Source organism: Hemibagrus wyckioides, linkage group LG02, assembly GCF_019097595.1.
Source record: "Hemibagrus wyckioides isolate EC202008001 linkage group LG02, SWU_Hwy_1.0, whole genome shotgun sequence".
Taxonomy (NCBI): Eukaryota; Metazoa; Chordata; class Actinopteri; order Siluriformes; family Bagridae; genus Hemibagrus; species Hemibagrus wyckioides.
Genome location: NC_080711.1, coordinates 13,190,937 through 13,218,279, shown reverse-complemented (window position 1 = coordinate 13,218,279; position 27,343 = coordinate 13,190,937). Strand labels below are relative to the sequence as shown.

The 27,343-nt window shown below is 39.3% G+C and overlaps 4 protein-coding genes across 4 annotated transcripts; 2 read left to right on the top strand and 2 right to left on the bottom strand.

Annotated features, from left to right (window-relative positions):
- The first annotated feature begins 60 nt into the window (after positions 1-60).
- Positions 61-7,039, top strand: gcdhb (glutaryl-CoA dehydrogenase b). Its single transcript, XM_058375424.1, has 12 exons — positions 61-384; positions 1,010-1,122; positions 1,637-1,675; positions 2,375-2,515; positions 2,608-2,670; positions 2,890-3,060; positions 3,677-3,806; positions 4,420-4,636; positions 5,106-5,209; positions 5,458-5,583; positions 5,990-6,150; positions 6,281-7,039. The coding sequence occupies exons 2-12, from the start codon at positions 1,023-1,025 to the stop codon at positions 6,352-6,354; spliced, it is 1,326 nt and encodes a 441-aa protein (XP_058231407.1). The 5' UTR covers positions 61-384; positions 1,010-1,022; the 3' UTR covers positions 6,355-7,039.
- A 1,482-nt stretch (positions 7,040-8,521) lies between these two features.
- On the bottom strand, positions 8,522-12,126 carry syce2 (synaptonemal complex central element protein 2). The gene is made up of 5 exons (XM_058374799.1): positions 12,049-12,126; positions 10,955-11,041; positions 10,758-10,861; positions 9,848-10,043; positions 8,522-8,933 (listed from the first exon to the last, which is right to left on the bottom strand). Exons 2-5 carry the CDS (start codon positions 11,036-11,038, stop codon positions 8,739-8,741), a joined length of 579 nt encoding a protein of 192 aa, XP_058230782.1. The 5' UTR covers positions 11,039-11,041; positions 12,049-12,126; the 3' UTR covers positions 8,522-8,738.
- A 3,416-nt stretch (positions 12,127-15,542) lies between these two features.
- LOC131343340 (uncharacterized) lies at positions 15,543-18,462 on the top strand. The gene is made up of 3 exons (XM_058374946.1): positions 15,543-15,956; positions 16,172-16,501; positions 17,405-18,462. Exons 2-3 carry the CDS (start codon positions 16,204-16,206, stop codon positions 17,716-17,718), a joined length of 612 nt encoding a protein of 203 aa, XP_058230929.1. The 5' UTR covers positions 15,543-15,956; positions 16,172-16,203; the 3' UTR covers positions 17,719-18,462.
- A 234-nt stretch (positions 18,463-18,696) lies between these two features.
- On the bottom strand, positions 18,697-27,203 carry farsa (phenylalanyl-tRNA synthetase subunit alpha). The gene is made up of 13 exons (XM_058374933.1): positions 27,017-27,203; positions 26,393-26,530; positions 25,968-26,066; positions 25,723-25,841; positions 23,579-23,671; positions 23,075-23,203; positions 22,848-22,963; positions 22,693-22,777; positions 22,448-22,547; positions 21,244-21,412; positions 21,006-21,083; positions 19,822-19,936; positions 18,697-19,366 (listed from the first exon to the last, which is right to left on the bottom strand). The coding sequence occupies exons 1-13, from the start codon at positions 27,161-27,163 to the stop codon at positions 19,261-19,263; spliced, it is 1,494 nt and encodes a 497-aa protein (XP_058230916.1). The 5' UTR covers positions 27,164-27,203; the 3' UTR covers positions 18,697-19,260.
- Positions 27,204-27,343: the final 140 nt, after the last annotated feature.

Genomic DNA, 27,343 nt, shown 5'->3' with positions numbered 1-27,343 from the left:
TCGGCCACCGTACAAGACCCACCTCGATACAGCCAATAGGAATTGTGAAGAAAAAAAAAAACAGAGGTGCGATTTAGCAATCTGACCCACGAAACCAAATGAAGAAGACACGGAGTATGAACTGATAAAAATGTTTCTGTTTGGTCAAAGTCACGATCTCTAACCCCTCTAAATAACGACAGCAGCGTGTCGAGTTCTTGTGCTCGTTTTTAATCTACTGTTCCGATACCTTGACCCTTTCAAGATGGCTGCCTCAGCGCGCCTCGTCGTCTCACTTTGACCCAACTGACGCAATTTTACCCCGTCTGACGTCCGGACGTCGGGTCGAACAATTTCTGGGTCTGGTTTCGGAAAGCTGTGCTTTTTCTTTTCTGCTGCCTCAAGGTTAGTTTCCTTATTCAGGCATTACGACTTTATTGTTTTGTTTTCTTTAAAATAAAATGCATGTTCGATTTACCCATGCTGTGTGATAAATGTAATGTAAGCTGCAAGTATCTTAGCTTTACGTCAGGAGTTAGCCGGTTTGCTAACAGCACTTGTCCTAGACACTAGGAGGCAGGATGCGCACTTCACATTAATGTACGATTTTTTTTATTTTGGGACAAGTTGTGTTTTCTCAATAATCTATTCACTATTTGCACTCGTATGTATATAATAAAAAAAATGATTTGCATAACTTGGTAATAGCTGTCTAGCTGGATCTGACCGGAATAATTCGAATGATATAAACTGAATTAAATCCTCAGTGTGCAGAATGATCCCGTGTGAACGCACACAGCAACGTTATAGCTTTTAATAAGAGCCTTAGAAATCCTTCATCTGTCTGAGATCTGCTGTGGCCTTACTGTATTTGTGTAAGAAGTATTTGCTTATTACCTAACCCTGTGTGCTCCCTTACTCCACACACACCACCCTCAGTCAGCATGCAGTAGTAGCTCCTGTATAAGTTATTCTATATTCATTTGATTTTAAAATATAACCACACATACATGTTTTTTTTTATTCCCAGAAAGCTGTCCACTATGGCATTAAGAAGAGTGTGTCGTCTCCTTGGCCGGCCGCAGAGATGCGTGTTCACTTCAGGGTTCAGGGCTCAGGGCACAACGGCACAAGCTCAGAGAGGTGAAAGTGCAACTGGACCTGACTCTTTTTAAAGTCTAATGTGGCAAATATGAACGCCTTTACTCGATTATAAAAGACACTGAAAGCATCCGAAGGGCTTACAAACACAAACTGGACCTGACTCTTGATATTTTAAAGTCCATTGTGGCACATATGAACCCTTTTTTTTTTTTAACTTAAATACTTAGTGGCTCTGTGTCTTGTGTCACTAGGTGCAGATATATAAGCTGATATATTGCTTTAGACCAGATGAGGTCCGTTGATATGTGGACTCTTGGAAATGTTCATGTTCACTCTCGTAACCTCATCTCGATTTATGTTCATGGGAATGTTATGTATTTCTCACTCATACACCATATAAACAGCTCATCAGTTACATTTTCCAGTTATAAAGTTTTATTATATTGATTCAACTTTGCTACATGAATACTTCTTATCATAAATGTACATCGGAACAGCGTCCAAATCTCGCCGTATTTCATAACGAATGCTTTTTTTTTCTTTTTTTCTCCAGAGGCAGAGAAGGGTGTCGAGAAAAAGCAAGCCAAAGCACGTACGTCAGTTTTTGTTATACATCTTCTATGCAGAGTTAATAGGATGACTACTCAGTGATTTGAACATTGGCTCTCTTTCTTCAATTTTATATTCTTTAATTAATGTTGCTAAAGTAAAATAACTTTTTTTTTTTTTTTTTTTAACAAAATGTTTTCTTTGGTATTCTCTGACCTTGTGAACAAGCACAAGGAGAACAGAGACGCCAAAACACTTTCAGGGTAATGAAGGTCTTGTAAACATTATAAAAAAAAAAAGAAACTTAAATTCCATGTTATATTCCGGATATATTAGTGCAGTAAGCCATGCAAATTATATTCATTATATGTATAAATTTATATGTATAAAGATGATCAAATCAAGGCTTACATTGCATTATGTGTTTATTTACACTCAGCAGCAGGAGTAAAATCTGAACCTTTTTCAGAATTTACAGGATTTTCATGAATAACAGGTTTCTTGTGTAAACGCTTGTACAAAGGATTACAAATAAATGTGTTTGTATCCAGCTTGATAAAGGGCCCATTGTTTGCAACATGTTAAATAACTAACTGTTATAGCACAGAATTAACAAATACACAAAATGTTGTTGCCTTGAAACCACTGAGAAAAAAAAAATCCTATTAAGTGAATTAATCACTTTTTGAGACTGTTTGCTTGTGGTCCTGACATTCTAATGCTCCTCCAAATCCTCCTTCAGCAAAAGTACAGTTTAACTGGCGTGATGCCCTCGACCTGGAGGGTCTGCTGACGGAGGAGGAGATTATGATCCGAGACACCTTCCGCACCTACTGTCAAGAGAAGCTCATGCCACGCATCCTGATGGCCAACAGAAATGAAGGTAGCCATAACAGCCTGCTTGTTCTTTTCATATATCAAAATTTTTCCTGTTTTGTGTGAATCATCAATAAATATTATTTCCTTTAAATCTAGTTTTCCATCGTGAGATTTTGAATGAGATGGGTGAGCTAGGAGTTCTAGGCCCAACCATTAAAGGTAAGGAAAATTCTGATATAATAAAAAGCATTCAATAAAACTATAATCATGACTCAGCTGCTTGTTAGAGGAATAAAGGAACTTTGTCCTCATCACCTATTGACTAAACATTTGCCAGAAGTCTATGTACTTATAAAATGTTAAAAAGCAGAGTGGGTTTGCATTGTGTGCACTTTGCTTCACTTGATTTCTCCTGCTCTGCGGCTCCTTCTGCTCCAGGTTACGGCTGTGCTGGAACGAGTTACGTTGCATATGGACTGATTGCACGCGAGGTGGAGAGAGTGGACAGCGGGTACCGCTCCGTGATGAGTGTGCAGTCCTCTCTAGTCATGCACCCAATCAATGCCTATGGCACAGAGGCACAGAAGGAGAAATATCTCCCCAAGCTGGGTAACACTGCAACTCTAGATGTACAGATGCACCAATTAAACACTGAGTATACACCGATCAGGCATATCATTATGAGCACTGACAGTTGAAGTGAATAACACTGATTATCTCCTCATCATGGCACCTGTTAGTGGGTGGGATATATAAGGCAGCAAGTGAACATTTTGTCCTCGAAGTTGTAAGTGTAATGATTTGAGCAAGTTTGACTGCAGCTCTTATGGGTTGTTCCCAGTCTGCAGTGGTCAGTATGTATCAAAAGTATCTTTTAAGTCCTGTAAGTTGCCTTGGAGGCCCCACCTCTTAACTTATAGGACTTAAAGGATTTGTTGCTAACATCTTGGTCCCAGATACCACAGTACACCTTAAGGGTCTAGTGGAGTCCATGTCTCGATGGGTCAGGGCTGTTTTGGAACCAAAAGTTGGACCAACACAAATAGGCAGGTGGTCATATTGTTATGCCTGATCAGTGTAAATACTGACATAAAGCATTGGATTGGCATTAGAATGCTAATTCTATGGCATGAATGATTGGTGTGCATCTGTGTGCTGTTCAAAAAAACCCTACAAATGTGCGACTCTGTATTGTTCTGACCCTGTGGTGTTTATGACCTGGCAGCACGAGGAGAGATTTTGGGCTGCTTCGGCCTTACTGAGCCCAACCATGGCAGCGACCCTGGCAGCATGGAGACCAGAGCCAAGTACAACGCTTCCAGTCGCACTTTCACCCTCACAGGGTCCAAAACATGGTGAGTAGAAAGTAGATATTCATACACCTCCAGTTGTATCATTTCTATTCACCTACATTGTTTGGTGCTATAAAGACACAAACCAGTGCAAAGGTCATTGTTTTAGGTTCAGTTAAAATGGTCGACGATGATTTAACACCACTACAGTAATCGATCATTATGCAATGTCTTCTCATCAGGCTAGATATAAATAAACAGAGGATCATGTTACTGCCTGGCACATTACCCACATTTTAGACAGTAGCAGTTTTGCCTTCACTTTCCAGAAGAACACAGATTATTTTTATTTAATGGAATTATTAATTGATTAGTGAATGAAATTTTCATGAAAACTAAAATCTAATACACCGATCAGTGTTTGTAGAGATTCGCCATGCAAAGTGTGGACTTGTTTTCAGGAAAGCATTGTTATTTATTGCCTTTGTCCACTTGAGGGCGATATTTTCAAACTTTCCTAGGACTAAGCACCCTCGTTCTGGGTAGCGTGAGAACTGTACTGAATTTTATTAATGTGCTGAAGTTTCAATGGAGCAACTGTACACTGTATATATTTATGAAATCCTCAAATTATGTGAGTGATAAGCTCTCTCTCTTACACTCTCTCTCTCATTAGGATCACAAACTCTCCTGCGGCTGATATTTGCGTAGTCTGGGCCAAGTGTGACGATGGTAAAATACGTGGTTTTATCCTGGAGCGGGGCATGAAAGGTCTCAGCACCCCCAAAATAGAGGGCAAGTTCTCACTGCGCGCCTCCTCCACCGGCATGGTCGTCATGGACGATGTGGAGGTGCCTGAAGAGAACCTGCTGCCCAACGTGTCTGGACTCGGGGTAAGAACCACACACTGTGGAAAACAGCTCTCTAGACTAGCTTTCTAGACTGGATAAAATCAGATAAAAAATATTATTTCCTGTGTAAATAATAGAAATAAAACGGAATCATTTTTTGAGACCATAAAAATGATTGGTTTCTTCTACCTGCTACAGAATTAAAGAGATACTCCAGTATCTATCCATTTCATCTGGAGTCTGAGATTACAGTAATTTTAACACTTTTCTCTATACTGAAGAAAAAAAAACCTGTAACCCTGTTTGCTCAATATTTACCTGTTATTGGAGACTAATAGCACATATTGAATTCTGTCAATAACGTGTGATTTTATAACCCCTCTTTTACACTTTTAGAATTAGACAGATATGAATGAAAGTCTTATCCAACCTTTTATTATATAGAGTATTTTTACTCTTTTGTGAATAACTTGCTGTAAACTGATTATACCCTGTTTTTGTCATCATCTAGGGCCCATTTGGCTGCTTAAACAACGCTCGCTACGGGATCGCCTGGGGAGCGCTAGGAGCAGCAGAGTTCTGTTTCCATGCAGCACGTCAGTACACAATGGACAGGTAAGAACCTTGCAGCTGTCTAGTGAACAATGCTGGGATGAAAACCTATGACCAAACATCAGTCAGTTTCCCACAGACTAAAATTCTTTGACTTGCAAACACATGGCAGAACAGGATTTTGCTTAATCCAGGATAAGAGAGCTCTCTGTCTGGAGACAAGCATGTAGCTCCTCAGCCAGAAAGACCATCATCATCATCAGGTTTGTTTAATACAAACGTCTTAAATCTTGTGTGTTCATGTTTATAAGGATCCAGTTTGGAGTGCCGCTGGCCAGAAACCAGCTGATGCAGAAGAAGATGGCAGACATGCTAACAGAGATTACACTCGGCCTGCAGTCCTGTCTGCAACTGGGCAGGCTCATCGATCAGAAGAAGTATGTCTGCCTTTTGTCTTTCTAAATATTTAAAGTAGTTCAAAAATATCTTTGAGGGTGCTATTATGCTCTGTTTTCATAATTCCTATGAGAAGACACTGGTTTGACGGTGGTGTTAGAATGAAAGTTGGAAGCTGATCTGAGAATGTACAGATGAGGAAATGAGAGAGCTGCACAGAGTAAAGAAGTAAAGCGTTGCTGTATCATTCTCTTAAAGCTGAGTCAATTTGCAGAGGCAGTTCTATCAGCTGGTAGTCAAACAGCATTGTATGTAATGTAGGGAAATGGATCAATGTGTCAACAAAAGAAGCTTTAATTCAATTCAATTCAGGTTGTTCAGGGGTATTTTTCTGACATATGATCTATACGGCATGGTTATGATTGCGTCTTGTTTGAACCTCTGAAGAGCAAGTCCCGAGATGATCTCCATGCTTAAGAGGAACAGCTGTGGCAAGGCCTTGGACATCGCCAGACAGGCACGAGACATGCTGGGTGGCAACGGCATCTCTGATGAATACCACATCATCCGCCATGTCATGAATTTAGAGGCTGTCAACACGTACGAAGGTGAGTGGACAGTTCTCGACACAAATCTGTCATTAGAAACACCACTTCCTCTTTATTCCTATATTACATGAAGTGTACCACTCTGGTTTATATCACTGACATGTTTACATTTCTGTCTCTGATTTTGCAGGTACTCATGATATCCATGCTCTGATCCTGGGCAGAGCCATCACAGGCCTGCAGGCCTTTACTGTGGAGAAGTAAAACACTACTTCATTGCCCAAAACAGTCTAGCACTTGTACTACACAGAATGCTGCTGGCTTTTCATAATGAATATACTGTTTGGAACAAATGTTTAAAGTGAGAGTGAATTTCTGCCTATTCTAAGTTGTCTAAACGTAATTATCTTCAGTTCATCTTTATCTTCGGAAGACATTTGAAAGTATTTTTGTACTCTGAACATAAATCAGTGACCCCTTGGGTTTGTATATAAATTGTAATGTCGATTTAAAAGTAGTGAAAGAGAGGACATGAGCGTTGTCGACACACAGTAAATTAAAGTTTTAGAAATAAATGTCCAAATCTGAAAGTATTGAAAAACTGAATCCAGCAAAAGTAAGCTAGAGTGTGCAATTGTTTTTGGTTGCTGTAAGAGGATACAGATTATATTGTGTTAGCGGTTTTTAAAAATGAGCATATATCGGTTAGTCAGGCACAGATAAAACAGATTATATTTTAATTCACTGTAAATTTTAAGCATCACATGCAACGCAGCTCACCTTAGAACTGGATTATAAAGACAAAATGAAAGCAAGAAGGGTGATGCTATATCCCAGTTTGTAAGGTGGAATTGAAACTTCATCTGTCTTTAAATGTGCATGGTCTGTTTTAAGCTGGCCTGACATGTAGCATTTGCTTGCTATGACAATAAACTGACTTGTGATCATTGACTTTCTCAACTATCTAATCTGAGCTCAGATGTTTGATTTTTTTTTATTTTTTTTTAATTAATCCATATTTTAACAGCTTTTAAGACTTGGATTTTAATGAGGTGTTGAATTTTAATAAGGTGTATGCACACATACAGACAAGTAACAAATTAAATCCCTTTTTTCCTTTTTATACTCATTCAATTATTCAGTGAGCCCTCATTAACCTGGATTAGACAACTTCCTTTAGGATGGAAATAGTTCACACAGTAGAGAAGTAGATTATGCAATCACAATAGAGATGACGAATCATCAAATTTTAAGTTTATACTGAATTGGAAGGACTAGTCGACCCAAACCATGCCAGATAAGTGCCTCTCAGAGCATCCCAGCTCCCTCTCCATATTCACCGGTCATGCATTCTTGGTTCGTACCGGTGTTTTGGTGTATATCACATATGGGTGACTCATATCAGTTTTGCCATGAGGTCAACTGGCCCTGTTGAGTATTTTATAGATGCCACAGAGAATTGTAGTACACGATATGGCCAAAGATTTGTGGACACCTGACCATCACAAACATAATCGGTCCTTCCCCCAAACAGTTTTCACAAACTTAGAAGCCCACAGTTGTGTAGAATCTCTTTGTATGTAGAAAAATTACATTTTACCTTCCCTTGAGCTAAAGGCATGACAGCACCCCTATGCACAAACTTAGCTTCATGCAGACATGCTTTGCCAAGGTTGATATGGAAGAAATCAAGTGTTCTGCATGGAGTCCTGACTTCAACCACGCTGAACACCTTCGGGATGAACCGGAATGTCTAATGTGCCCCAGACCCCCTCACCTGACTGACCTCACTAATGCTCTTGTCGCTGATTGAACACAAATCCTCACAGCCTCACTCCAAAATCTAATGGGGGAATAAATCTGGAACAGTATGTACAAGCACATATGGCTATGATGCATGCACTGTTCACTTTGTAAAGAGCAACGGATCTGGGATTCTTACACAACAGTCTCTAGAGATAATGCAGAAATGCCATGTTGATAAGAGAGGTCAGAGGAGAATGGTCAGACAGTCTCTTTACAACGATGAGCAGAAAAGCATCTCAGGATGCACAAAACCCTTAACCTTAAGGCAGATGAGCTATAGCTTTAGACCACACTGGCTTCTACGCTCGTCTGCCAAGAACAGAAATCTGAGCTTACTTTGCACACAGACTCACCACACTCAAATACACAAACTAGCCATCTGCCACCAACAACCATGCCACAGACGGTCAATGAGATCAGAGTTTCCCCCACTCTGATGTTTGATGTGAAATTTAACTGAAGCTCTCAAAATATATTGCATGATTTTTTTTATGCAATGCATTTTGTGCTACAAAAGTAATCAAACAGTTTATGGTGTTAATACATATAACTTTTAATAAACGTTACATTTCAATACATAAGATGTGACTTCTACAGTCTTCTACATCTAAAATCATCTTTATAGCACTGTCTGAAACAAATGTTTAGTTTCAGACAGTGCTATAAAGAAGACTGTTAATCTTCCTTCCTCTTTCAACAGTAGCACACATTGAATGTTGAGAAGTTCTTCTGGTTTCGCTTATTTCTATTATATCAACAAATGAAATGACTTTGTTTTGGCTATCCCACATCTGGAGCTATGGAAGTGTTTTAGTGCACTATGTGATGTGTGTGCTGTGTATCTACTGGCCCGGGGTTTGCTGCAGAACCTTGTTAATGGCTGCCAGTGTCTGGCTGGCCTCCTGGAGCTCCGTGCCGAGCTGACTGCTGCGCTCTAACACTTCTGTGAGCTCAGCAAGCTTCGTCTCTATCCCTCGGCTGTGTTTCTCATAATATTCAAACATCTGCTCCTTCATCTGCTGGCACACCTCACTAACCTACACCATCACACAAAAACACACACTACAGGTATCAGAGACAGAAACAGAAATGAGTCCTATTTGGCTAGACATATAGACTACACCCTGAATGACATGAAGAATGAGTATGGAACTGTCAAAACTGTGGAGAACTTGGGCTGGAGTTCTGAGCAGCTTTTACTTGTGTATTAGACTCTTGGATAGGGGTTGGTTGTGTGCTTGATAATTTAGTACATGCTTTTACAAAAAGCAGTGATACAAGAATGCAATTCAGTGACTAAAGTTCATGAAATTCAAAATCATTAGTGGTTTGCCTCGAACCTCCGGGGTTGGGGGTTCGCTTCGCTTCCAGGTACTCCAGTTTCCAAATTGTCTCTAAATTGTCCAGTGTGTGAATGTTTCTGTCGTTCTACATTCTCTTTCCAATCCTAAATTCCAGCACTTTCTTTGTTACTCTGGGTTGTTCTGATTATGTTTTTGTTGTTCTCTAGAATATTTGCCAAAGCATGACAAAAGAGGATCCAGTGACATGACACAGCACTTGCCTTGTATTGTGTTTAATAGCTATTGATTTGCTACTTCTGACTTTAAATCATCTGCTTTCTCAGTTTCACTAAATCTTTATGGGCCAACCAGTCCAAATAGAGCATGCACTGAAGCTTTCCCAAAAGGTGACTGCAAAGGAACACAGAAGCCTCTTGAGCAAATACATTTCCATCCACTATACCTTCCTACCTAGAGGGACATGTATTTGAAACATATATATTTTTCCAACACAACTTTGGTAAAAATCAATCAATTCAAATGAATCAAGGCAAGTCAGCAAGTCATACTCCCCTGGTGCAAGCAAAAATATTTCTATCCTAAGCACTGAACATGTAGATGCTATTCAGAGTGTTATTTCACACACTATTCTATATAACAGCCAGTACCTTATTCATTAGCTTCTCCTCAAAGCTGTTCATGAGTTTCTGGTCCATTGTACGGTTCTGGTTGATCTTCTCTATAAGGTCTTGTGCTTTCTTCCCAATTTCATCTATTCTGGCATTACTAGTGGTGAAGACAATGCCATCATCCATCTCCTTTACTGGTGTACCTCTGTGTGAGCCACTGATGCCTGAATCCTCACTTTAAAAATGTTAAAAATAGAGAAAAAGAGAGAAAGAAAAGCCACCAATCTTCACAAAAAATGTAGTAAAAAATAAATGAATTATAGGCATAAACTGAATTCATTTAAGAGAAGCTAGTTAGAAAGATAAAATGATTACATAAGGGGAAAAAAGAGTCGTTATAGGAAAATAATATCTCCATTTTCCATCTTGTCTTCCTTTTCTTTTAAACAACACTTTTATTAGCCTTAGATTAAATTTCTGCCACACAGGTCCCAGTGCATTAGCTGTTACTTTAGAAACAATATGGCAGCCATCAATATTGTCAAAACTGCTGTTTTGGAAAATTAATCAACACCTTCTGACCAATCCTAATCAGCAACACCATTGTATAATTAGCTATAAGATTATTTTATGTTCATATTATTTTATAGTAAGAATGTTCTATTTGGAAATGCACTGCCCACCAATTCACATATATTCTGTGAAACTTCCTGAATATTCCTGAATCATGTTCCAAAACAATCTGCAAGCATTTGGGGACTGAGTAGAAATGAGATAAAGGCTACAACAGTGTGATAATCTGTATAGGATACAACCCACCAGCAAAGACAACATTTAAACATTTCTCTGTCTCATAGCTTTATAGACATTTTTCCAACATGGACTGAAAAATAAATATATCCCTGTCCCCATCCAGAGCACTGCATTACTCTTATTTCAGCACATTCACCTTTGCTGCTCATGGCTATCATCCAGGGTTACAAAAGGGATTGTTTCTCCAGTTGAGTCATGGTCGAAACTATGCCCGAGACTCTCTCTTGACGACCTCTCTCCCTAGAAGACCATAAACAAGAATAATGGAGCTTGTTCATTTGACTTTGGGAAACATTTATAATAATACATATTTAATATATGTTCAATCTCTACCTTTGCTGACACACAGTTATGACTGGCTTTCGGTGTTGAATGAAATGGAGCAGAACCAGGATGTCCAAGGAAATGCTGAGCCATGGCCTGTTAGACACAGAAGAAAACAAAAAGTATCAGGAGATACACTATATTGCCAAATATTTTGGGACACCCATCCAAATCATTGAATTCAGGGGTTGTTTTTCAGGGGTTGGGCTTGGCCCCTTAGCTTAGTGGAAACTGCGAGCCAGGCCAAAATTGGGATGTCTTGACGTTGACTGGGATGTCTTGACGGCATGACGTTTACATGCACATGAATGTAATATGGAGCTGGCCCACCCTTTGCAGCTATAACAGCTTCAACTCTTCTGGGAAGGCTTACCACAAGGTATAGAAGTGTGATCATGGGAATTTTTGACCATTCCTCCAAAAGCACATTTGTGAGGTCAGGCACTGATGTTAGACGAGAAGGCCTGTCTCACAGTCTCCGCTCTAATTCATTCCAAAGGTGTTCTATCTGGTTGAGGTACAGGCTAGTCAAGTTCCTCTAACTCACTCATCCATGTCTTTATGGACGTTGCTTTGGTCACTGGTGTGCAGTCATGTTGGAACAGGAAGGGGTCATCCCCAAACTGTTCCCACAATGTTGGGAGCATGAAATTGTCCAGAATGTCTTAGTATGCTGAAGCATTAAGAGTTCCTTTCACTGAAACTAAGGGGCCAAGCCCAAACCTTGAACTGAATGATTTGGAGGGGTGTCCCAAAACTTTTGGCAATATAGTGTAGTTACTACAATACACAGCTCAGTTAACCCAATAACATGCTTGGTTAAATTTACCAAATGAAGGCTAACCCAGCTATTTAATGTAAACACTGTGGCCTCTCATACAACCAAGGCAGCAAACAGTAGCGTAAGTTTTAATATAGAGCTATTCGGAATGTTCTAGATGAGTTTTCTTAAACTTCAGGATAAAGACCTGCACATGCTAACAGTTAGCTACAATTAACGAACTGGACAAAAAACGTAACGTTGTAATTCAGCTGAATTTAATCGCTATTAACTAGAAATCGTAAATCAGCATCACGAGAATATTTTCCAATAAATTATATACCAAAATGATCCAACCTCCACGATATATTGCTTGTACTTGTAGTTTAAATACGTTTACAAAGTTAAATAGACATTTGTCACAGCCACGCAGAATCGACACACGCGCGCACAATTCCTATACTGAATTTACCGCCCGTGAGGAACCGAATCTTTTTGTTTGAATACTGTAGTGAATCACTAGCTAAACGATTCACTCGTACAACAATCTTTCATTCGTTAAGTATTCACGCATTTCAGTGCTGCTGACTACTAAGTAAACCTAAACTAAACTAAACTAAACTAAAACTCATTTATCACAGACTCACTCACAAAACATTAACTTTGTTTTCTGTCCTTACATATAGTGACCAGTTATAAAAAGGCCAGATATGTTCACCATCTTTGACAGCTAATATTTGCCAGTGTAACTATTAATGGTATATCATATTAATCAGTTTATTCAAGTAATAAGGATGGAACCTAACAGCTGGTGAATGTGTCCTATAATTACACTGGCTGTTAAAATTCTACATGAAATAAAACCACAGGTATAAGTGTTTGACCATTCAAAAGTTTGTAATGGACATGTAACCCGAAACTGAGTTTTTAGCATTAGAGCCTCAAGATTACTGCCTCCCAACAAAACTGAACACACCAGTGAGTAAAAGATGTAGCACCTACTAAGGAGGACAACAAATTTATGTTAGGTCATTTGCCAAAAGTTTTGGGACACCCCTCCAAGTCATTGAAATCAGGTGATGTTTTTCAGGGGTTGGACTTGGCCCCTTAGTTCCAGTGAAAGGAACTCTTAATGCTTCAGCATACCAAGACATTTTGGACAATTTCATTTTCCCAGCTTTGTGGGAACAGTTTGGGGATGACCCCTTCCTGTTCCAACATGACTGAGCACCCATTCACAAAAAAAGGTCCATAAAGACATGGATGAGTGAGTTTGGTATGAAAGAATTTGACTGGCCTGCACAGAGTCCTGACCTCAACCAGATAGAAAACATTCGGGATGAATTAGAGTGGAGACTGAGAGCCAGGCCTTCTCGTCCAACATCAGTGTCTGACCTCACAAATGCGCTTTTAGTGGAATGGTCAAAAATTCCCATAAACACACTCCTAAACCTTGTGGAAAGCCTTCCCAGAAGAGTTGAAGCTGCTATAGCTGCAAAGGGTGGAACAACTCCATATTATATTCATGTGCATGTAAAGGCAGGCGTCCCAGTTTTGGCCTGGCTTGCAGTCTTTAATCCATGTCTTTGTGCACTGGTGCACAGTCATGTTGGAACAGGAAGGGGCCATCCCCAAAGTTGAGAGCATTAAATTGTCCAAAATATCTTGGTATGCTGAAGTACTGGAACTAAGAGGCCAAGCCCAAACCCTGAAAAACATCCCCTGAATTCAATGATTTGAAGGGGTGTCCCAAAACCTTTGGCAATATAGTGTAGCATACATAAACTATTTTTTTGCCATCCTCCTTCCTTTTGTATTAAAGTGACCTGACTGACCTGAGTGAGTTTTATAGCTAACAGGCTAGCTGCATTCAAACAGGGTTTTTGAACAGTGATGCTCCTAAGCATAGTGCTGTTATATAATTACATTAAGATATTTAACTAGGAATTTAAAATTTCCAGAGGAAGAGACTTCCCCTTATTAAAAGAACCACTGGCCCTGATGTGCATTTGTGGAATACAGTGAGCAGTAATCCCTAAATGGACAAAGCTCTGTGCTGCTGTGTTCATGTTAATGCCCAGCACTAATAACAATGAAAGAGTGATTGAGCAAAACATGGATAATCCTCCCTGCTGTTGCAAACTGCAGAACCATGCAAAAGATTAGAGATGAGGAAGGGCCATGCGAGGAACTTTCAAAGTAAAAGTGGAACTTCAAGGTTTTTTTATTCCTTGTAGTCTCATAGTTGTCTAATGAAGATGATCACTCAACTTTAGCCAAACATAATTATTTATTCAACTCAAATTCACATTGTAATGGTGGTTAATCAGGCCATCATGAAAGCAGCCGAAGGCAAAATATTTTAAGTCATAAACCTAATTAATGAGACACTTAACATAAATTATACTGCTTGCAACAAACAGGTGAAAAGCCTGGATGGCAGAAATATGAGTGACAGTCAAAGTCAAGCTAGATACCAAATTTCACTGGAATGCAAAACCTAAAATAGAAAGCAACAAGAGGTGCAGGAATAGAGGAGAGCAGGACTCCGTATGGATAAAGTGACACAGAAGAGATGTCTGATTAGACAAAACCTGAGATTCCCATCATTTAAATCTGACTGTTATCTAGCCTTTTATTCAAAGTGGGCAATTCTCAACTCAATGTATAAAGCCATACATACCACTATACCGTTATAAGAAAGCATAATATATTTGTTTTCAATATTTGTTTTTTTTTTCTCATGTAAATTTTGTGCTGATAAATTAATACCTAGATCCAAGAATATGTAATTATTTTTCCATAATAAAGATTAAACCAAACCATTTGAGGACAGACGTCACAAGCACATTTATGCGAGAGGGTTAAAAGAACAGGATAATGGAGCCAGGAAACAAAGTTACTAACAAAAAAAAATCTCTAATGAACACATAGAGGAAGGTGTCTAAGAGGGTGAAAGACACACTCACAGGAAGGCTTCACACTGAGCTGAATGTGATAGATGTCTAAATATTTCATGTTTAGCAAGTTCCAGATGTTAGAAGTCAGGGTAGAGAGAATGATGATCCAGAACATTCCAGATCTGTGAGAGATGCAATACTGCATGTAGTGTTGGTGCTTCACAGATCTATAGATCAGAGGTTCAGTTCTAAGCACCAGGTACCTGTGGTTTCTTCAGACCTCTATGATTTTCTTCATCTCCCAAAATGATATGGATTAGTTAATTGGTGTGTATGTGCGTGTGTGTTGCCTTGTAACTTACTGGTAAAGTCTTGTGCCAGTGTACATGACAAAGTCAACCATTAAAATCCACTTTCTTATTTACTCTCCTTACCCAGAAATAAATTCAACAGGGTTCTACATCCAGTTCCAGCCTGCTTGACCTATCACTCCAATAATATTATCTCCAGGGGATTTTGCAGTGACCTGATCTACAGCAATACAGGAGAAATCAATCAGTCCAGTAGTGTGGTCTGGAAGAGATCATTTATTTTTGTAAGTAAATCGATCAAACATTTTTCATGCAAAACATTTGCTGTTCTCAAATAACTAATAGTGGTTTCTTGTACAAGAGACATAGTGTGGTACAAGAGACATAGTGCTCGGGTTACACTTATAGACAGGATGATAAATGCTGCCAAAAACATGAGCAAATTAAAAATCCTAAATTATGAATGTGATAAAGGTATTGCTTCTTTTTTTTCTTTTTCTTTTCTTTTCTTTCTTTTTTTTTTTTAAATAAAGGCAGTAATCTAGTGCAGTCTGCATGAAAGGTACACTTCGGTCAGACTCACGTGCACGAAAGGTTTTAAGGAAACATTTGCACATTTTGTCCAAGTTGAAATAAAAGTAGTGGTAATCATGTAGCTCACACACCATTTGCGTCACGTCTTCAAAATGGGTCATGATTAGCTTTACCAAGTACCACTTTTAGACGGATTATCTGAGTAAACAGATGCCTAGGTGAAGAGAAGCGTCAGTTCATGGAGACGCCTCTCGTGGAATCCACAGTCTAATTAGTCTTAGGACGTTACTGAGGAACGCGCGTGCTTCCCCAGTGCCCATTGCACATGCGCAGTAGGGAGGCGCTCTGAGCGCACGCAAGATCCGCACCAGAGGACAACAGCAGACGCCTCCAACAGCAGAGACACGCGCTCCTGAGCAACTAAAAGACTGACCCACGCGCTTTAAACTATTTTTATTAAAAAAAAATAAAAAATGAGGATGGACGTCATGGTCATTACATTACAGGTATGTTTGATTATTGATATTCTATCTATCTATCTATCTATCTATCTATCTATCTATCTATCTATCTATCTATCTATCTATCTATCTATCTATCTATCAAATAAACACAAGTTCAGCAGGATCCCTGAATGAATTTATTTATTCTGTATTGAAGTAGTTTTTTTTTTGTTGTTGTTGTTGTTCTAAGAGAATATCTGTAAATATCTTGTTTATAGAATATTGGACTCATGCTGCAAGGGGTGAATTAATGAAGAAGGAAACGAAGCTCTTGGAAATAATCAAACAGCTTTCGTGGGACAATACGGAAACACTGATCATGACCCTGAACATGACCAGTTTCAACATCACGGATGAGAGTGGACATGCCTATCAGTACTCCTTTCCTGCGGAGGATGCTTTATATGAGGAGTACAAGGCAACAACCAGGGACTTGATTCCTCTTCCCAAAGCTGTGCTCTATTTGTTAATGGCTGCTCTGGTGGTGGTCGCAGTGGCTTATGCCATAGTGGGACATCTGATCAAAGACCTGGCCAGTGATGTAGTAGGTAAGGAAGTGTTGGATAAATTTGCAGGTTTTTAGACATGACATGGCAAAGAGAGGGCTGGAGCACAGGAGAGATCAAAACTGATCAGCTACATAACAAGGTCGCTTTTGGCAGAATATCTGGTACATATCTGGTATCTTGTTCCTAATACTCAAGAAATCTGGTTATAAAAAATAATAATAATAAATAAACGTAAACAAGGTATGATTAATTGATCTGCATCAATTACACGAACCTAATAGATCGCTCAGTGGTGTTTTGAGGTCATTTGGGGTGGCAAGCATTATTACAAACTGTTCCTTCACGTCAAAAGCTATAGAACAATCCATGATGAATAAATAAAACCTATATATTACATAGTTGCACATAATATGCATATGCAATTTTCAACTGAAAATCCATATGTCCTGCAAATGAAATAATAGCATGCTGCATTTTTCACAATATGTTACAAGTTCGTGTAAAATCGCATTCTAAAATAAAATAATTATGGGTAAAAAAAATCATGAAAACAAAAGGACAATGCGTAAAACGTGAAAAACAAATCATGTATTAAATTCATATGTAACAAACATGAAAAATATATCAGATGCCAAAAAACCATATATAATTGTGTATAAACCACATGTAAAAACAAATAAATAAATAAATCATGTGAAACTTTTAATGTGTGAAATATAAAGTGAAGTGTAAAGTTATGCCTATATTACAAATATGATTTTTAAAAGTATAAGTGACTGCAAATGAAAGTAATTTGTTCAGATATATTTAAGATTGGGATTTGATTAGGTTCACATATTACCCTGAGACTCTGAAACCCTCTGGCTGTATTAATAGCACTGAGTATTGATGAATGTTCCAAGCACAGCTTAGCATCCACACAAGTCTGCTTTTTTTTTCTAGACTGTGCACTTGGCCCAAATGAGGATGACCTGGAGAAAGAAAATAACGAAAGAAGCCCCAACCCTAACCCTGTTGCACTGTCTCTCTCTCAAACCAATGCCTTCCACGTGTGGGACCAGGATGACGTCGTGATTCCACTGCCTACAGAGGACAGCCCTCAGACAAGTCCCTTAGTGCTGGCTGCTATCCCTTACATCCCATCCTTCTTCCCTCATATAGGACACCCGCAGATTCCCTCGTCTGTCAGTACCACCAACAGTCATGAGCCACCCTATAGCCCTGGGTTTATCTGCTCTATTCCACAAGATTTGTAAAGGGCCATGGAATTAATAATCACCGTCAACATCTCTCACTAATAATGTGTTTTGGGGAATCACAAGGCTGTATGATTTGCGTAATGCACATGTTGGATTGGAAGTGTGATCGAGTTGCCTAAAATGGATTGTCTCAATAGAAAGAGCAGCAAAATATCTGTTCTAAGCATCACATTAAACTGAAATAAATTTATCATTTGTTTTCTAAACCTTTACTTCAAATGTTCTCACTGTACAGCTACAGCACATACTCCTGTCACTTCCTATTGCGTAAGATGATTTGCAGAAGATTCACATCCAAAATGTTCCCAAATATGTAAGGAGTTACAAACTGATCCAATTCCAGGCTTGTCCTCTGAATGACTTCTTCCTTGTGCTCTTGTTGATGTGTCAGATACTGCTCTTGGATTCCAGCCATTGGCTTGGGTCACTGTGATTGACAAGGGAGAGAACATGCTATCCCTCTCACCCAGACAGGGCAGTTCCAAACTTGTGATCTCAGACTGATAGGTTACCACTCTTGAAAGTGATTTTTTTTTAATAGTAAGAAAAGACACAAGAATGATGGTTTAAACAATTTCCTTCCCGAGGATGGGTGAGTGAAGACTTCAGAGCTTGCAGCAGTGTTGACTTGCTAATGAACATAAATAAGGTGTTAAAAAAATGCTCATAAGAAGTGCATTTTAATAGCTAACTACTGTATTTTTTGGACCTCAGCTTTACCTTAGTTTTGTGTCAGTGTCTGTGAGAACTGTGCATCTCCATCTTAAACCTATTGATAGATGTGCAAGTTAAAGATCACACAGTAAGACATGTGACTGTTTGCATCCCTCAAGCAAATCTGTAAACCCGCACAGTAAGCTTCGCCTGACGTAAACACACTGACTGACAGATTAAGGGGTGGATATTTAAGCTCTTTAATTACACAACTAACCTTTAAGAAGAATATCTCTCTCTCACACATACAAAAGACAGAGATTCCATTTTTAAACATGTTTAATTTATCAATTTTTACAATATGAATGCTTCCCTTTAAGCTGGTATATGTGCACTGTGAGCTGTGAATGTAACAGAGCATCAACATTATTTTTGTGAGACACAGGCCAGAACAAACTTCAGTTCATTAAATATATGCACTAATTCAGTAATAAAAGACATACAGATCAACTGCTGACAGTCAGAACCAAGAGGGCTGAATCAGGATGCTAATTAACTAGTCAGTACTAACATTAGCTCTGAGTGCATGCAGATTTGGTTGGAGTAGTGCATCTGTATGGGGATAATATAAACGCATTTTACAGCCGACAAGTTTCACTTAAAAATGTGTCAATTTTTTTCCATTCTGTCAAAGAGGTCAGCCTAACTTGGTCACTTAATCAGTGAGATACTGACAGTAGACCCCAGCAGAGTGTCACAGAGTGTAATTACTACATGGGGCAATGTGGACTGATCCAGGACGTTTGAATGAATCCATGAGATTTGTGTATGAGAGGCTTTGAAAGAGACAGGCTTTTCTGTCCCGTGATTGTTCCTGAGTGCAGTTTAAGAGTCCAGGCGACACACTGGGCTGTCATAGACCATCTGCAGGTTCACTTTGTGCCCCACAAGCTCACGGATGTTGTTGATGCCGTACTTGATCATGGTGGGCCTGTGGTGAAAAAAAGTGTAGTCTGTAAACGTCAATTTAGGCACACAGTCAAAATCTGAATAGATAAGTAAAATGTAAGCTAATAATCCCAGCCTGAAGCGATTTAAAAGTAGGGCAAACAGGTAGGTGTGTGTGTGTGTGTGTGTGTGTGTAACACAGCTGGATACTGCCAAGCCATCAGACATTTTAAAAATAAATTACTTTTCCATATCCAGTTCTAATATTTGCAATAGGAGATATTTAGTGTTTTCTCTGATATCCAAGCTGCTAGTTTTTTTTTGCTGGTAGCAGCCTGACACAGGTACTGGGTACCGGTAGGGTCTCTAGTATAAAGTTGTGTTTGTGTGTGTAATTTTAATTCACTGGAAGTGACTATGGGATTTTTAAAGGGTATTATCATTAAGAGTTACTGATACAGCAGTGATGGTGATCTGGTTACAGGATGGAAGACTCACCTCTCTAAAGAAAGCCCCCAGGCAATGACAGACACACCCTCCGGTAAACCCATAGGCAGCAGCATTTCAGGTCTGAAGACCCCAGAGTTCCCAACCTCTACCCATTTCTTCAATCCTAATTGTGCGAGAGAGAGAGAGATTATTAGTTATTAGAGTATTACATTTCTGCAAACCTGTTGGTGGGTGAAGTTTGTAAATCCTTGCTGAAATACAAGCTTCACAGACCACGTTCCTCCGTATCATTTAAAAACCTGTGTTAAACTAACAGGCAATTACAAAAGCGTGTTTTGCATCAGCACTGCTGCATGCTGCACATCATTTGACATGAGCGTCAAGGAAAAATGTCGAGGGAGCGTAATTTTTTACATGCTGTTTAATGACGCCCTGCTCGCAGCAATCAATGAAGGCCTAGAGCGTGAAATTGCTCGTGTTTCCGCACCTGATTTAAATGTTACCATCGTTTTTGTGCAACAAAGCAAAAGCAATAAAAAAAAAAGGCAATCTCAACTTGTTCCAATTTACTGTGTTGTTTTTGCCACAAAATGAAATATCAGACCCATGTCACAGTTTGCTTCACTGGCTCCAACAACATGGAGGACTTATTGAGGAACTGTAGGTTGTGTAAGAGATTCCTGGGACTGTTTTGGAGCGTCCGTGAAAACATGCCTAATTTAGGAAGAAATTGTGACCTCACTTATTAGTCAGAATAAGACTAAAATTGGTTCATTCGCTATTTGAAACCATCAACAAAAAAAAAAAAAAAATTATTAAATAATTATAAAAACTATTTTTTGTATAATGCATTATATTTTATTTTGTTCGTTTCATATTGTATTTACTTTTTTAAAATGTTTTATTATTCTTTGGCCCAGACCCAGAACATTGTATAGTTCCTACAGCACTTCAGCTGGGTCTTTTGGCTCAGTTTACATCTTCGATGTTAGTTTAGAGGCTTGTATCTAACAAAAAAAAGAAAAGTTACCCCACAACCTAAAATACATAGAACATTTGGTTCACTTCCTGCAGTTGGGTCGATTCAGAGTCAAATTATATTCTTCCTGTAATTGAAACCTGATAGATAACCTCTGCACTCTCAGGTCAGATGTTTTGGTCAGCACCAGCATTTGATTCAAACAGAATACACAGTGTATTTCTGAAAGAACAGAAAAAGAATTTGATCTCACCTTCATGATAGCTGAACACCTCCATGCTGGGCTCAGTGTAAGGGTTGTAAGCTGGCTTGAAACGCAACTTAGTGATACCTATTTAAAAAAAAAAAAAAATCGGGGGAACAGCAAATACAATGTGTGAAAAAGCAGTGCAACTCTACAAAAAAAATCAAAATCAGTTTAGAGGAATCTCCCCTGATTTTTACATTGTGGCCATTCAGCTTGTCGAAGAGGAACAGACAGTAGAACTAACCCAGTTTGGTGAAGAACTGATGCAGAACCCCCATCAGGTCACCCAGCGTCAGACCATAATCAGCCACCACACCCTCGATCTGATGGAACTCTGCCAGATGAGTGGCGTCCAGCGTCTCATTGCGAAACACACGGTCTATAGAGAAGTACTTCACTGGTGTGAACTTCTCCTGAATAACAGGGAGACACACACCATATCTGAATGAGCGAAGTAACATTTATACCAGTATTGAAAATGGTATAAAATGTCTTAAAAAAAAAAAAACCCACACAGGACAAAAATTACTAAACTTAATCTTTTAAGTAATATTAAAAAATGTTCTAGCAGATTTCCAAACTCAATAATCTGACTTATAGTCTTATTTAAAAATAAAAAGTTGCAAGCAGAACGAATAAATGTCATGAAATGTGCTATGCAAGGGATGAAACATTAACTGTGACATTATACACCAATCAGGCATAACATTATGAGCACTGAGAGGTGAAGTGAATAACACTGATTATCTCCTCATCATGGCACTGTTAGTGGGTGGGATATATTAGGCAGCAAGTGAACATTTTGTCCTCAAAGTTGATGTGTTAGAAGCAGGACTGCAACTGCAGTGGTCAGTATCTATCAAAAGTGGTCCAAGTAGGGAACACTGATGAACCGGCAACAGGGTCATGGGCAGCCAAGGCTCATTGATGTACGTGGGGAGTGAAGGCTGACCCGTGTGGTTTCAACGATCTAACAGAAGAGCTACTGTTGCTCATATTGAAAAAGTGTCAGAATACACAGTGCATGACTGGTCAGGGCAGTAAAAGGGGGACCAACACAATATTAGGCATGTGGTCATAATGTTATGTGTACTGTTATATTGTTCTAATTTCAGCAAGTCCTGAAATTTTCATTGTTTGTATAGAACAGCATCATAGCACGCTTATAAACTACCTACAGTTACATTTAATGTTGTGTAACATCCATTAGACAAGTAACTACACCTGATAGTACACTGCTGCCAGAGCTGTACTGTTACAGGAAAATAAATTAAAACACCTTCTGACCAATCAGAACTGAGAATTGAAAAATTCAATCCCCCCCCCCAACAGTATAATGTAATAATATAGCTTACGGGGTTTCAATCCTTACTATAACCATGTGAGGGTTTTGAAGAACTGATAACTCTAAACGTGTGTGTATTGAGAATAAGAATTTTAGTGTTTACCTGCTGGGCTAGTTTGTAGAGCATGCGTGCGCTCACAGCTGTCGTGTGTGTGCGGAGGATGTTCTTCTGAGCTTCCTCGATCTTCCAGTCATACTTGTACCTGGCATACATAACATTAAAATATTGTATAAAGAAGCATTAAAATCCACTTAAAACTGTACAATAGTAAATAGAAGAGGGTTGATCCAATTGGCACAAAAACCAAAACCAGTACTGAAAGCAATATTTAAGCAGATGTATCTCACCCCTGTGACCCATATCCTCCCTCAGAATGGACCTTTTTCACCCTTTCAAGGTAGTCTTCGGGAAATTTATGAGCCATTGCAGGATCTGAAAACACACCGTTATTTAGATACTCATCATGACCAACAATAAAGAGAGATCTGAATAGGAGTCGTACCGGACAGGAAGAAGGTGTCATGCTGATCTCTAGCTGGATGCTGCTGCGGCTGGAACAGAGAGTCAAAGTTCCAGAAAGAACTCTCGATAAAATTATTGGTGGGCATTTCTGTGAACCTGCAGAAAACGAAGGTCACTTTATTATACAAGATACTGCATTAAAAAAACTAGTAAGCCAAGCATAGTTAATCAACATCATCGTTAGGATTAAATCTTAAGGTAACTGACCCCATCTCCAGGAAGATCTGTCTGAACTGCGTCCGCACCTTCATCAGAGGGTGCAAATGGCCAGAGTCTGGAGCAACACCCATTGCCTCAAAGTTATAAGGCTTGAACTTCTTCTCTTTCCAACTTCCACTAAAACAAGAGAGAAATATACGTATTTGGAACAGACCTGAATTCTACGCTATATTTATACTCTCATATCAGATCAGCACGCTTATGACCAAACACTGATACTTTGACATATTCATAGCAGGGGCATAAGAGGCAAAAAATATTAAAAGAGTAAGTTTGAGAATGAATGATGAATAAAAGATGACAGATTTCAGCTTCCATTTTCTGAAATTTACACAGAGATTGGAAAATGTTTGTTATTTTTTACATATAAGTATGTTACCCATGTTATTAACCAATCGTAGGATTTCTAATAGATTTTCATTTACTGCTGACCATTTGTGAGGAAACCTGTTTATGTCTATGATAGAGGGGAAATCAGAGTTCACAGCTCACCTAGCAATCATCTCTGGAGTGAGTTCAGTCTCCTGTTTAGTGATGGTGGTGCTGAAGTTGCTGCCTTTGGTGATCCAGTAGGACTTCACTGTCCTGAAAATCCACAGAATTCAAACATAAGCATACAAACCAGGCCAATACGGATCAGTGTTTCTGATGTGAGGTTTATTCACTGTGTTTAGAGCACTCATTCTCAATACAGATGTTCATACTGGACTGGGGAAAGACTGTATTCAGGGAATCCTCTATGTTCAATGTACTCAACATATGACTAAGATTATTCCAAAAATACAGTAGCTACAGATCAGGCATCTTTGCAAAAGCATAAGGAATATTTTCTACTGAAGCCAATGTTCCACATGTACATCAGAAATGTCCCAAATCTCCTAATCCAATTACAGTGCATCCCAGCATGCACACAAAGCTCAGTCTGCATTTCCATGAGCAAGACCGAACAAGACACAGTGAGCAGTCATGCTGTAGATGAACTGGATCACAAAAAGAGCAATCTGCTCTCTGCCATGCATCCATTTGTGATATTAAATTCAGCAGAGACAGGCAAAGCCGTGCAGCTGGACCCAAGCCAGTTAGGCCACACACACACACACACACACACACACACACACACACACACACACACAGAGAGGGGGAGAGAGAGAGAGAAAAACACAATGGCATTTTCTTTCCTAAAAGGACTGAACTACTTTTTCTGTACCCTTCAACTGAACGTACATTTTGTCCTTCTCTGTATATGAAATTATGTTTCAGCAGATCCATGCAGCTATATTAAGAATGATCATGACCCTTAACTTGCAAGAAAGAAATTAAGCTCTAAATATGTCTGCCTCGTATTTTGGATGTTTGTTTTTCTGGTTTCACACAATAGCCACAGTCAGCATCCAAAACTCCAAAAGAAAATAAAGGAAATTAGACAAAATCTGTACTGATCAGGGAGGCGTCCATTTTAAGGTCTGTCTGAAACACAAGATTCTTCTAGTGCACTGGAACATTTGCTCCCTGAAAAAACCCCACAATGCACTGCCAGAACCAGGGAGCCTCAATTCTTACCATGTTCCCTTTCAGGAAATGACATCATATTATATGAAGTCTCTCAGATCCAACTTTCTCTACAATTGTAATTAGCTTATTATTGTTTCTCTCAAATGATGAACACTTTTTAACTTTATTTGATGTTCTGTATACGGTTTAGTTGAGTCTAATGACATTTAAGTGTTTAAAAAAAATGATGTCAAAAAGATATTGGTCCAGTCTGTTGTTGATAAATATCAGTGGTGATGTTTTACGTGAGTAGGTATTCATGTCACTGGAAACTGAGTTAACAGTCTCCCAATGTGTAGTGAGCCAGGGCCTGAATAGATATACTGATTTAAGAACTAGAGAGCTGATTGAAACAGAGCCATTAACTACTGTTTTAGCCATCTGCTGTCTCAGAACAATGAGAACACACAAACTCTAAAATAAAATGCCACATGTCCAATATTGCCATAATTTACGATCAAATCTAAAAATACAAACTATGCACGAACCTAGAGAGAAGTGATTTATCACGTAATTTATATCTATATCTCTCTCTCAATATATGTACCAACCAGGCACATTATGACTAATATTGTGTTGGTCCCTCTGCCAGAACAAAACAAACTGTGATGCACTGTGTATTCTGACACCTTTCTATCAGAACCACCATTAACTTCTTCAGCAATTTGAGCAGCAGTAGCCCGTCTGTTGGATCGGCCAGCCTTCGGTCCCCATGTACATCAATGAGCCGTGACCACCCATGGTTTAGCCATCACAATTTGGCCCTTGTCAAACTCACTCAAATCTTTACGCTGGCCCACTTTTCATGCTTCTAACACATCAACTTTGAGGACAAAATGTTCACTTGCTGCCTAATATATCCCACCCACTAACAGGTGCCATGATGAGGAGATAATCAGATTTATTCACTTCACCTGTCAGTGGTCATAAAGTTATGGCTGATTGGTGCACATATACATACACACACACACACACATTTCCCCACCCCCAAAAAAGGTTCAAGGGACACATTTTCATCTAAACATCACACACCCACGTCTCTTCTTCACATCTGTTCTAAAAGCTATTGTATAAGCTGCACTTACACCTCCGTCAGCAGTTTCCGTTTCTTCAGTTCGTTCTTCACTTTCTCCTCCAGTTTAGATGACTGACCCTTCTGCACTAGCTGCAGTTTCTCTCTCACAGAGTCTACAATGCTCTCCACCTGTAACAAGCATAAAGCATCATTACAACAAACCTAATAATCTCCTCCCATGCTCTACTGACTCCTGGTCAATAGTAACTGCTGTCAGGTACAGAGATGTTTTTATTAGTGCAAAAACAAACCCACTGTTCTGAACACTCTGGGGCCTCCCTCGTGACCTTTATCCACACGGATCCATTTGCTGGACATGGCCTTGCTGAAGCCCACTTTTCCACTGGCCAGTTTCTGCAGCAAAGGGAATATAATTAAGTAACGGAACATGCAATCTGATCTTACTAATGCTCTTGCAAATCTACTGGAAAGCTTTCCTTGAAGAGTGGAGGTTATTATAACAGCAAAATTGGACTAAATCTGATATGTTCAACAAGCACATGTGGGTATGAGGGTCAGGTTGTCCAGAACCTTTGACAATATATTGTAGACCAGGTATTTCATGTATGTTTAATGTATTTGGCTGCTACATGATCAATAAAGTATGAAAGTGTATATGTAGATATGAATGTATCAGTCTAGTAGTGGTGTTTCATTCAGTCTACATCCACATTACTCACCATGAGCTGACTCTGAGGCATCCCCTCTTCAGGGATAGCGTTAAACACCCGGGCTTCATGGCTTCCGTGCTCGGCTATCTCAGACCCTTCTCCAGTCAGCTCCCAGTGCTTGGAGGAGCGCTGTTCTGCTTCAATCACCTGTAAATACATTCACATAAAGCATAACAGGTCAGTGCAGGATGACAGCAGTAACACATTACACTCTACAGCAGGCTACCTGGCTTACCAGATAAATATCACATGATGTGTCAGTAAGTAAATAAACAAGTTGGAGAAGGGAAATACATGACAGCCTGAGTGTACACACAGAATCACTAAGTGAACAGCTCCATAGTGGAGAACATCACAGTAGATACAGTGCACATCCACTACACCGAGCCATTAGACAGGATGAGCTGATAACTCATCACTGTTCGTTCTGTTAGATACACTGTTTATTACTTCTTCGCATAAGTTCATAGATATGAACATTGTTTATGTTTTCCCGGAAATGAGTGCAATTCTTTCCCAAAAAAACGCAACACATCAATCAAGACATTTGCGCAGCTATTGCATCAGTCCAAGCAGAGTGAATGAGCATGCTATGTTAGCTTAGCTTCCCCCGAGGCAGGCTTTAAAACCCACCTCTCCGAGAGACTGGAGACTCTTTACGGCTCCAACAACGACCTGGTGGTCCACTGAGAGACTGCCCGCCACATCCTGGCTGTCAATACCACCGTCAGCCTTTTCCACCAGGCGCAAGAGCGATTCTAATACACCGGCGTCCGCCATGCTTAAAAGCCTCTGCTACTTGTCTGAGAGGGAGAGAGCGGATGTGACGTCACGTCAGAAACAAACTTCCCGTCAATTTAGCAGACCAATAACACAAATCTCACGTGTATTAGCATTTATCTAAAAGATACAAACAAACAAACAAACAAACAAATGAATAAATAAATAAATAAATAAATA